The sequence below is a fragment of the Monodelphis domestica genome, chromosome 2 (assembly GCF_027887165.1).
Source record: "Monodelphis domestica isolate mMonDom1 chromosome 2, mMonDom1.pri, whole genome shotgun sequence".
In the NCBI taxonomy this organism is placed as follows: domain Eukaryota; kingdom Metazoa; phylum Chordata; class Mammalia; order Didelphimorphia; family Didelphidae; genus Monodelphis; species Monodelphis domestica.
This window is the reverse complement of record NC_077228.1, coordinates 305,369,664-305,381,866: the sequence shown is the minus strand read 5'-3', so window position 1 is coordinate 305,381,866 and position 12,203 is coordinate 305,369,664. Positions and strand designations below refer to the sequence as shown.

General features: G+C 34.7%; 1 protein-coding gene across 1 annotated transcript in view; it reads left to right on the top strand.

Annotated features, from left to right (window-relative positions):
- Positions 1–12,203, top strand: part of COL21A1 (collagen type XXI alpha 1 chain) — a 272,179-nt gene that overhangs the window by 244,127 nt on the left and 15,849 nt on the right. The window contains exons 22-24 of the mRNA XM_001371647.4: positions 664–735; positions 8,672–8,707; positions 10,082–10,126. Coding sequence (XP_001371684.2) covers positions 664–735; positions 8,672–8,707; positions 10,082–10,126 — 153 coding nt within the window. The remainder of the gene's footprint in view (positions 1–663; positions 736–8,671; positions 8,708–10,081; positions 10,127–12,203) is intronic.

Sequence of the window (12,203 nt, the reverse complement as noted above, 5' to 3'; positions counted from 1 at the left end):
AATTATTCTAAAAAATACAGATGATACAGAAGATATAATGATAGATCATTGCCCTCAAAGTGATCACAGTCTATAGGAGTAATAATATTTCAGAAATAAATAATGACAAATAAAAATGCTAAGTTAGTAAGAACAACATAGAGTTTATTAAGATACAGAGGAAGGTGAAGCATCTTCTAGATGGGGTTAATTTCATAAGGTAGGCGATACTTGAATATGGTAACATTATTTAATGGACAGAGCAAACAATGGGTCTGGAGTAAGAGGACCAGCATTTAAATTTCCACTCTAATCTTTACTACATTTTTAAACTTATGCAAATCATTTAATCTCTAGGTCTCAGTTTCTTTATTTGTAAAATGAGGTAGTGGAAATAGATGGCCTAATATTTGTCTTCTATTTTCTAGTCTATGGTTCATATAAATAGTAAACTTGAAGACTTTCAGAAGACTGCACATTTATGTAAAAAGCCTTTCAAAACACTTGATATACATTAACTTAGAGGAGGAAGATGAAACTTCCTGACCTGGCACTTTATCTATTTATCTAGCTGCCTGAAATATGTGAATGCCATGGTACAAATACTGATATTTTGAGGAGAGGTAGTAGAGTTTGTTTGGTCTAACACATTAGTGATATTTATGAAATTATTCAATTTCCCAGGGAGAACAAGGAATATCAGGCTCACCAGGAGACCCAGGATACCCAGGCTTACCTGGAACACCAGGAAAAAAAGTATGTATATATGGTGATTTTTTTAATAAACTCTTTTCATGCATGTTTTTCAATGTCATTGCTACTTTTTGGAATTTATTATATGTCTTTTTTTTTGTTTAGAAGACATTTATTTTGTTTTCTTAAACTGCCTTGTAAGAAAGAAAAGAAAGAAAGAAGTATAAGGGTTAAAATAGGCATTTCGACAAAATAAAACCCTGCTTCTCTCTTAGCAGCTTTTAATAATTTAAGTTTTAATGAGAATGTAGTAGAGTTATAATATTATCCCTTTAAGACAGAAAACTTCTAGCAGCTTTTAACAATTAACAGTTTAGTTTAATTAAAATAGCGATAGCAAAGAATATAGTAAAATTAATATAGTAAAGGAGAGAAATATAGGAAAGAGGCAGAGAAAGAAATTTCCTAACGTCTATACTAGTTGTCCTATAACTACCTATAATTACTGCCTATAACTGCCATTAGAGAAAGTCTAGCTGATCACCCTTTAGCTCAGCTCACTAGGCAGAATATATCCCAACCACCAACAGCAACCAAATCCCCAGTGACCAAATCATGCCCAGCAGCCAACTTCCCCACAATTGCCAGCCCTAACTGTCAGCATCTGACAGCCCCAACCAACTGATGCTGGCCCTTTTAAACCCTTTTTCTACCTCAATTCCTGTCTCTATGGTTCCTACTTCCTGTCTCTATGGTTTCTACTTCCTATCACTGAGGGCTGGTTAATCCCTACACATCTCTATGGTAAGAGGATCTCCAGGTTCCCTGTTAAATTTAAAAAAGGAATAAAGAATTCCTTTTTACAGAAGAAAATAAGTAGAGAGGGATTGAGGGAGGGGAAAAAAGGCAAGGAGGGAGGAATACCTCAGAATAAATATACATAGTCATGCCAAGCATATTCCCTCACTGGCCATGTTCAAAAGGGTATATCTCCTTTCCCACCATGAAACAGTTACTTTTCTGTAAGTGAGTAGCATACTTCCTTAAGGGCCCTCTGCAACTGAAGTTTGGCACTGCATTGAGAGTTCTTAAGTCATTCAAAGTTGTTCTTTATGAGGTTGTTGTGATTTTATAAATTCTTGTCTTGGTTATATTAATTTTACTTTCTATCATTTCATATAGACCTTCCCAGTTTCCTCTGAAACAGTTATAAAAAATTTTTGTTTCTTGTTGAAAATGAAAAATATTCCAGGAAATCCATTTGCCATGATTTGCATATCTATTTCTTAATAAGCATCTCTCCTTGATTTCTGGTTTATTGCTACTTTTAAAAGAATTGCTACAATACACACATAATACCTATACATCTATTTGTATGTGTGAAGACACACACATATATACACATATACTGTATATGCCTGTATACACCCAGAGACATATGTGTATATGTGTGTGTGTTTGTGTGTGTGTGTGTATATATATATATATCTTTGATCTTTCTGTAGTAATGGGATTACCAGGCCACAGTTTATTGACTTTTGGGACATAGTTCGAAATTCTTTTTCAAAATAACTATACAATCCATGGTTATACCAACAGTGTATTGGTGTGCCTGTTTTCCCATAGATCTTTTAACATGCTATTTTCTTCTATCATCTTCAAAAATCTGATGCGTGTGAGATGGAGCATCAAAGTTGCTTTATTTGCATTTCTGTAATTATTAGTGATATCAAGTATTTTTTCATATGATTGTTAATAAGATTTCTTCCTTTGAAAACTGTCCATTATTTCTAATTTAATCTATCTGTATCATCTTTATATATTTATCTATCTTTAAGAATTATTTGATGAGTGTATTCAGCAGTGATTGATGTGGTGACACTATTTATTGCCTTGGCATGTATTCTCATGCATATTCATGTCATGTGTTAGATGAAGGTATCCTAGAAGGTAGTTACTTGGACAAGTTTCTGGAATATAGAGTAGAGGGCTGAGTAAAATTACAGTATTTAGTGAATTAGGTAATAACAGTAATTTAAAAAAAAATGAATCCATACCATTGTTACTCATTTTTGAGGTTTTTACAGAAGCAGAAAATATGGTGGGCTTTCAGGTTTTGACTCAACAAAGACTTGTTTGTATAATATTAAGTATGAACAAATATCCTTTATAATAAATTGGTCAATAAACAGAATAGATGTAAATGCCATGAATTCAAGTGACCTAGTGATCAATCTGCTTGTTGAAGCTAATTTGGAGTAAACTGTAGGTGAGATGATGGTATCAGGCAAATTGGAATAGTATGGCATTTGTATGGAGAATTAAAAAAATAAAAGTTCTTATTTACTAAAAGACATGTGCCATATATTTATCTATTTATGACTATTGTCCTGGGAATATAGACCCTTTGCAAAATAAGTGTCTATGTGTTATCATCAAACTGATATGTTTGAAATAGTATGTTCCCCCAAATTAAACATTTCAATCCTTAGAGATTCACATTGGATTATATGGAAAATATCCAGCCAGCTGGAGCTCTATGTTCTCAAGTGATTATTAATTTGAACTCTAAGCCCCTATCTGGGGCCAAAAGAGTGTAGGGGAGGAGAGAAAGACAATGCAACGTTCACTTCCCAATATGTCCTATGAGTTTGAATAGAGTTTGATTACATTTTATAACACTTAATTAAGCTTAATCTGAATCCTGGTGAAATACCATTGCCTCATGAACAACAAATCAGTTATTTATTTTTGAGGATTTAGTGTAGAGGGTATTCTATGAACTCTTTCAATGTCTATTTTTCCGCCTTGTTCAAGAACATCAGGGAAGTTTCCTTGGATATTTTCTTGTACTATGATGTCAAGATTTCTGTTTATTTCTGGGTTTTTAGGCAGACCAATGATTCTCAAATTGTCCCTTCGAGACTGATTTTCCTTATATATCATCTTGTCAATAAGATATTTTATGCTTTCTTCTATTTTGTCAGGCTTTTGACTTTGCTTTATTAATTCTTGCTGTTTTGCAAGGTCATTGACTTCCAATTGCCCAATTCTGGTCTTTAAGGACTGGTTTTCCACTATAACCTTTTGAGTTCCCTTTTTGATTTGATCTATCCTGCTTTTCATGACTTCCAGCTATTTCTCCAGTTGGGAGTTCCTATCTTTTAAACTATTATTTTCTTTTTTGAACTATTTCCCACTTTTCTTGCCCAAATCCTTCCATCTTTTTGATAAGCTCTGATTTAAATTCTTCGAGAGGTTGTGGCCAATTTCCATTTTTTTGGAAGGTTTGGATGCATTTATTTGTATGTCCTCTTCTGCTAGTTCCTCTAAAGTCTGGATTTTTCCTCTATAAAAATTAACTAGGATCAACTACTTCTTGTTTTCTTGGTGTTGGGGAGTTGTTTTTTCTGAGCATTATTTGCCATCAGTATGGTGGTTTTTCCTTCTCTTTCCAGTCAGAAGTCTGAATGAGGAGGGCAAGCTTTCTGTGTATGGAGCTAAGGAGCAAGGTTTTTTGCCTGAGGCCACCTCTAGAGTGTCTGAAGCTTCTACTGTTTATTGCCCTTCTCTGTGCTATCTCCATACAGGTGCCAAATGTCTGAGCTCTTCAGCCTGCTGGGGTCTCAGGTCTATGTGCTCTCAGGAGTAGGTCTTTGGTGGTCTTAGTCAGCTGCCAAGGACCTAGAGGTGCCCCTCTTGCTCTAGAGGTGCTTCTGCTCACTCACTGATTATAGCATACTGGCTCTGACTCTGGCTCTGTAGGTGGGGTGGGGCTGGGTTGATCAGCTCGCCTTTTGGTGGAAGCTATTTCAGTCCCTTAAAGTGTGGAAATGCCCAAATCCCACATATCTTCAATGTTGAGCCCTACTGTAGAGTCTCTTCATTCATATGAATTTGTGTTTTTTTGGCCTTTTGAGATCATTTATATTGGTAGGTGAAGAGGAGAGGAAGAGCCCTATATCTAGACTGCAGCCATGTTGACTTGGAAGTCCAACCACCTAATTTTCAACAAATCAGTTATTTATTAACATTTATTAAATTCTTAGTATGTAACAGGCACTGTGCTAAGTTCTGGGGACACAAAGACAAAATTGAAACTTTCCTTGCCTTTAAGGAGTTCAGGGGTTGTAATTTCATAGGCAACTAACATTACATGTATTTTGGTATTAGCTATTCCCGAATAGAATGGAACCTCTTTGAGATCTAGAAATGTTTCTTTTCTGCCTTCTCTCATTCTTCTTTTCTCTTTCCTTTACATCTTCCCCCCTTTTCTCCCTCTCTTCTTTTCTTTCTTCCTTCCCTGTGATTGCACATATTTCCAAAAAATTATTGAAAAAATACATGATACCATTGGTAACATTCTCCACATGCTAAAATATTCTAAATTATCGGCCTTGATAAAGTATGTTCTAATCAATAAAAGATTCTTAAAAATATTTTGAAGGTTTTCTTAACCAGACAATGACATGTACAAAGAGTTAAATTATGCAAAAAGGCTTCTAAGTAGATTTAAGGGCATGCAGGTCACAGACCATCCTCCCCCACACTTAATCCTTAAGTAAGGGTGTATACATTCCTGGTTGCTAAAATTCTAAAGACTAATCAGGGTGGAGTAAATCTAAAATTCATAGTAGGTAATAAGTTAGCACAAAAAGACATAGGGGAATGTTATTGGGATGGGGGGAGATGACTGAAAAGTAGTTGGCAGTAATTTTTTTAAAAAATGCTTTAATGTAAAAAGTACACTAAAAACTGAGGTAGAGGAAACAGGTAGAAAAGGATGGAAAAATAATAGAAAATAAGGAATAAGAAGACAAAAATTGTGACAAAAAACAGCAACAAAACAATGATGAATAAAGCGAACTTGTATGAATTGAGTTTAATTTTATGACACATGTTATTTCTTAAATGTGATTGTGTTTTTCTGGCAAGCATTCTTTCTTGTTTTCTGAGGGCCAAAAAAAATTTGGGAAAGGAACTTTCCTATTGGAAAGACAGAGGGCAAAGGAGGGTCAAATTTCTTTTCCTGATCTCATAAAGTTCCTAAAGAGATTTCTGGGGCAGGACCCCTCCAGAGATGATTAAAGGCTATCTGGTATCAGTGGGGTTTGCTTGGCTGGACTTCCGTATGCCTGCAGAGACACTGATTGCCTCCCTGAGCAGCAGTGGAACTGTTTAGATCACATTCATTAGAACTCTAAAATCATTATTAGCCTCTCTTTGGCTAGAGGAGTTCATACAGTTCAAAATCTTTGGCCTTTTTCAGAAATTGTGTTTTTTCCTTGCATAAGGTTCTTGGTCTTTACAATGCACCCTCTATGCAGTATAGTCTTTTTTTTTTAAACCCTCAACTAATCCCCAGAGAATAAAACTGGACTCAAATCTCAGCTCCACAATTAAATACCCATGTTACCTTAGTCAAGTCATTTCTTTTCTCTGGGCCTCACTTTCTTCATCTGTAAAATTAAGGAGTTGGACCGTACAAGTTTCAAGGTTCCTTTCAACTCTAAAATGATATGACTTAGTAATCAGGCATGATAGAACTAACTTGAGAATCAGGAAAATTTGTCCCAGTTTTAATTTTAAAGAGCCATATGATTCTATGTCTAAGTGAAACCTGTGTAAGCTTCTCTTAATTTTCTCATCTTAATTTACATTGATCTTTAAGATATCTTTTGATATTAATATTCTATTATATATATGTATATATGTCAGAAGATATCTTAAAGGTCAATGTAAATCCATTGTAATATATACATAATATATAAATATATTAAGAGACTTGGAATTGAAGGGACCTCAGAGATAATCTTGAGTAAAATATTTTATATAGTTAGTATTTATATAATTAATGCCAAGGTTTGCAAAGCACTTTCCACAAAATTATTTCATTCTCACAATAATCCTGGGAGATAGATGCTATTAGTAATCTCATTATATAGATGAGGAAACTGAGGCTCCTAGATTCTTAAGTGATTTGCCTGGACGCCCACAGCTACTGAATGCTATAATAGAATTCAGATTTAGGACTTCCTGACTGTAGGTCCAATATTCTAGCCACTTCATCCCCTAGATGTCTTCAATACAAGACTTCACACCAATGCTCATCTCCTAGTTGTCCAATATATTGTCAAGGGGATCCTTGGTTGGGAGCACAATGGACTAGATGACCTCTGATGCCTCATCCAACTCTGTTATCCCAAATAAGTAGTTATCCATCTTGAATACTTCAAGCAGAAAGAAACTCCTGACTTAGAAAGCAACCCTTTCTGGTTTTAGAAAGCCTTAATTGGGAATTTTACCTCTTATTGAGCTGAAATCTTCAGTTTCCTGATGCCATCATGTGTTAATATCGCATGGATATAAATGGATACACCTCCACTGAAGCAGATTATAACTTCTCTGCGTTTAATAGTCACTATCAGCTGTAGTGGCCTGAAACTTCACTTTGCTTACAACCTATTGAGAATCCTCTCTTGATATAGTTACAGTGGCCCTCAGATATAGATTCCTTCATTCATTCCATCCTCAAATACTTTCTAGCCTTGCAGTTTCTTTTAGGGTTTGTTGTTCTTTTTCTTTTAATTTGGAAATGTTTATTTAATTAATTAATTTAGAATATTTTTCCATGGTTACAAGATTCATGTTCTTTCCCTCCCCCCCCTCCCACCACCTCTCCCATAGCCAATGCGCAATTCCACTGGGTTTTACATGTGTCATTGATCAAGACCTATTTCCATATTATTGATATTTACACTAGGGTGATCATTTAGAGTCTACATCCCCAGTCACATCCCCATCAACCCATGTGATTGAGCAGTTGTTTTTCTTCTGTGTTTCTATTCTTAGGCTTTGTTTTTTAACTACCAAGGCCTTTCACAAATCAGAATTAGTGACAAATTGTCACTAATAATTATTGACAATATGAGATCATAATAGGACATGATGGGAAACCATAGGAATTTTATCCTCAATGAAATACAGTCTTTTTTTTTCTTGAATGTGTTTTAAAATTAATTTATTGTTAATTTTTTTCTCCCTCTCATATACCTTACACTGCCATTAAAAAAAGAAAGTCAACATTTTTACCTAATATGCTTAGTTCAGTAAAGCAAATTACTACATTGTCCATGTTAAAAAATATCTTAATCATTATCAGTATCTCTCTCTTTGGAGATGGTAGAATTTTTCATCCTAAGTGTTCTGAAATTGTGGTTGGTTTTTAATAGAGAGGAATTCCCATCTTTCAATGTTGTTTGTCTTTATGTTTGTTGTTTTTGTGGTGTGAGTGTATTTTGATATAAATTGTTCTCCTGGTTGTACTCACTTCATTGATATAAGTTCATACAAATATTTCCAAATTTCTCTGATTTTCTTTAATTATTTCTAAGAGCAAAACATTAGTCCATTATATTTCTATGTCAGAAATGTCGTTTGTTCAGCTACTAGCTAATTGATGGTCACCTTTATAGATCCCAGTTGTTTGATTGATTCAGGCATGCCATACCGAGTGGTCTTATTCCACTGTCTTCCATATCTCATAGTTGATACTAAAATTCATCAGAAAGATCTTGAGAATGCCCTTTTACTGCTTCTTCTTGACCTCCCTCTGAGCACTTGTCATGCAGTCTCCATTTGTCTCAATTTTCTCCACCGTAAAGTAGAGATAAGAATTGTAGCTATTTCACAGGGTTGTTGTGAGGTTCAAATGATGTAATATCTGTGGAACACTGAGCACAGTGCCTGGCACATAGTAGGTGTTTTATAAATGCTTGTTCCCTTCCATTCCCTCTTCATGCTTGATCAAGTATGACCCAGTTTATGATGTTTTATATAAACCTTTAAATCCAAAGCGTTTGTACCTTTTATTTTGGAATTGCTACGTAAAGATAACATTCTTAGGAATCACTCTTGAGTATTGTATCTTCATTGATAGAAAAAAATCTTTTGAGATTGATTGTAATGGAAACTTAATCTTTATCTCAATATTTTACAGGGTGACAGTGGAAACCAAGGTGAAAAAGGTCTTCAGGTATGATGCTTCCCACTTTCCTTAACCTTTAGATAAACAGCATCATCTTGCTGTCATTAATTCTTCTTAGTCATTCCTTCTACAGCCATTTCATAAGTACTATTTCTATCTCATAGCTTTATGACTTCTCCCCCAGGAATTAGTATTCTTTACTTTAACTAGGAAATGAGAATTAAGCTTTTTTCCTACATAATAACCTTTTGCTTAAAGAGACTTCTGCTAATGCTGTGAAAATTGGTGAGGTTTTGTTATTATAACTATTTTTAATTCATTAGCATTGTAAGGAGATGCAGTATCCTATTTGACTGAAAGTAAATCATTTATGCAGTGAAAATGGCCAGATTAAAGATGCTGATCATGTACAAATTATATTGATCTCTTAGTAGCCTGTTTTTAGAAATGCATATTTTTATCCACAAATCTTCAGTCTAGTATGCTGATATCCACTATACCAATACCAAATAAATATATTTTTTTGCCTTTTGAATTTAGGTAAACAGATAACTTAGAAATAAACAAATATAACTTCTCCCCAAAACTTTATATAGGTAAAGAGAAAGAAGGATTAAGATGTACATGAGATATGATAAATATTTTAAAATAAAAACTAAAAAGGTCTTCCTTTATTAGGGTAAAATTACCTAGAATTCCCTCTAAATCTTTGTTATTCTTAATAGCTTTAACAAATAAATCTTTGAAAGTGTCTGCTGAAGATTTTTTTTTTACATTTTTAGTGATGAATTTAAAATACTACCTTTCTGAGTAGAGATTTTTGGGCCTTCTGCACTTTCTTGCTTCCCCTGTGAACTGTGGACTATGATCCTATAAGTCAATTTTGGCAAAATTTCCCAGTAATTTAATAAGTTTCTAAACTTAAATGCCTTTGGATACATCCTAAGACAATAAATTGAAGAAAAAGCACTAAATCTGATTTTGGTAAAAGGAGTTTACTCACCAGGAATTCCCTTCATGAATGAAATCACAGCTCCAATTTTTTAAAATGATGTTTATAAAGCATTTGATACACTAATGATTATTTGACAATTCATGTCTGAAATGCTTTTGCATCTGAATTGTCTGAATTCAAATTTAGATAATTCCCCAGTGGGCTTTATTTTCCCCCTAAGAGTTATCATTTCCCACTTCTTCCTATATCATCCTTAGTTCAATCTTCCTTCTTAGTGCTTCTTTATTTATAAATTTTTCTTTGGGTTTACCTTCTGGCATTTGCATAACTCATACCCAAATTACAGCTCTGTGATGCTGGCATATAGCAATGAGACACTTTCAGTTTAGTATGTTATGAATTAATAGCATATAGAATTAAATAGGATCTTCACACTTTGACTAATAATGTTTAATGTTCTTTTAAAGGGCCCAAAGGGAGAAAATGGAAGATCAGGGGATCCAGGACAACAGGTATTTTTTAAAAAGAAACATAAGAGATTTGAGTATATATTTCCCCAGATAGACAGATGGATGGATGGATAGATAAGTTTGGAGTAGAGATTTTGATTTTTCTAAGAGACTTGAGTAAGCATAAAATTTTGGATAGTAAACAGAGGACTTGCCAAGGGTGTTTGCTTTCTTGGAGCAGGGAGCAGCTTCTGCTGTGTGGGTTGCAGGATTCTTGTAGGTTCAGACCTCACTGCTCTGTTTGCTCTTACATGTGATCTTGAGAGGAAAAAAAAAACCACCCACATCTTGGAGTCATTTACTAAAGTCAAAGGAAACTCACTCTCCTAATGTGAATGGCAGCAGTTGTGGAAAGAGAAGCATGGAATTGTAGAAAGTAAGAGCTAGAAGGGACCACAGAGGCCCTTTAGTTCAAATCCTTTATTTTAAGGATGAGGAAACTGAAGCTTTCAAAGCCAAGGAGACTTTAATAAAGTCAAATGGCTAGGAAATGGCACAACTGGCATATTGTTTCCCATTTAGTACTCTTTCCCTTGTGACATAGTGCATCCCATAGTGCATGACACGAGGATGATGAGTTTCCCATTAAACTTTCAGATACATATAAAGAGGGGGCAGGAACACTCATCTTGGATTTAGGAGGACTCAAGTTCAAATTCTTTCTCTGACTCTTACCAGCTGTGGGCCCTTTGACAAATCATTTAACCAGTCTCTTTCTTGATTTCCTCAGCTATAAAATGATAATAATCACAGCACCTTCTTCACTGGGTTATTGTGCATTTCAAATGAGATGATCAGTCTTAACTTTACCTTCAAAGGAGGGAAAGGTCTTTGTAAACCCAAAATTCTATATAAATGATAGTTATTGAAGGATCTACATTATACCCTGCCTATAATGCATCCTTGCTGTATAATCACCAGGCAAAAGTCTTTTCACTGTATTAAGTAAACTCTTTACATTGTGTGTTTTGACTCTTTCTGGGTTTTCTTGGCAAAGATACTACAGTGGTTTGCCATTTTACATATGAGAAAACTGAGGCAAAGCAGGTTAGGTGACTTGCCCAGGGCCACTAAGGTATTAAATATCTGGGGTGAACTTGAACTCAGGTTTTCTTGACTCCAGCTTTATTTATACTCTGTCACCTAACTGCCCCTTCACACCATTTAATAAATTTAGTGTGCTGTGAAAAAAATGGAAATGATATAAACAGAATAAGAAAATAATAATAGCTGACATTTCTAGAGCCCTTTAAGGTTAGCAAAACCCTTTACACACTTACCACATGTTACCCTCACAATAGCCCTATGGAGCAGGCTTTTAGGTGTTACCATTCTTATTTAACAGATAAGGAAACAAAGGCTCAAAGTGGGTGACTTACCCACAGTCATATAGCTATTGATTTCAGATGGATTTTTCTTTTATTTGTATCCCCAGGTATAGAGCCTGATACATAATAAATGTTTAACAATCACTTATTGATTAAAAGAAACCTGATAATTATCAGAGATGGGGAATCAAACTCTAATATTCTTGGGTAAAAAGCCAATACTCTTTACCCTATCCTGCACTATCTCACAGATGAATGAATGAGCCTGATATATATTGCACCTGTGTCCTAGACATTTTTGAGGTAACAGCCTCAGGTGAAATTTCCTAATATGGATCAGAACAGAAATGTTTGGAATTGGCACCTGTTTAAAGTCACAAAAGAGGGTTGGGATTGTTTGTATGTCTTGTCACCTTTCAGTATGAAGTGATTTAAGAAATCTTTCTTCCTCCTTTCAATTTGACTTTCCATTCTTCTATTGCCACTTGTCAAAATAATTTCTTCCACTACAAATTACTGTCCAGTGTGAGTTCTTGCTGTGTGTGTGTGTGTGAGACATAGAACTTTGCAGCAGACTGATGAAATCAGTGGACCCCTTATCAGAATCATGTTTCTAAATAATTTCAGGAAACTCTAAATTTCAATGAGAGATTAGTGAAAATATGTGTACTTTTTTCCTAGTCAAGTTCACAGAACCCTTAAAATCTGTCCATGCTGCCCATGGATCATGGTTGGGTTGGTAAATATTTTCA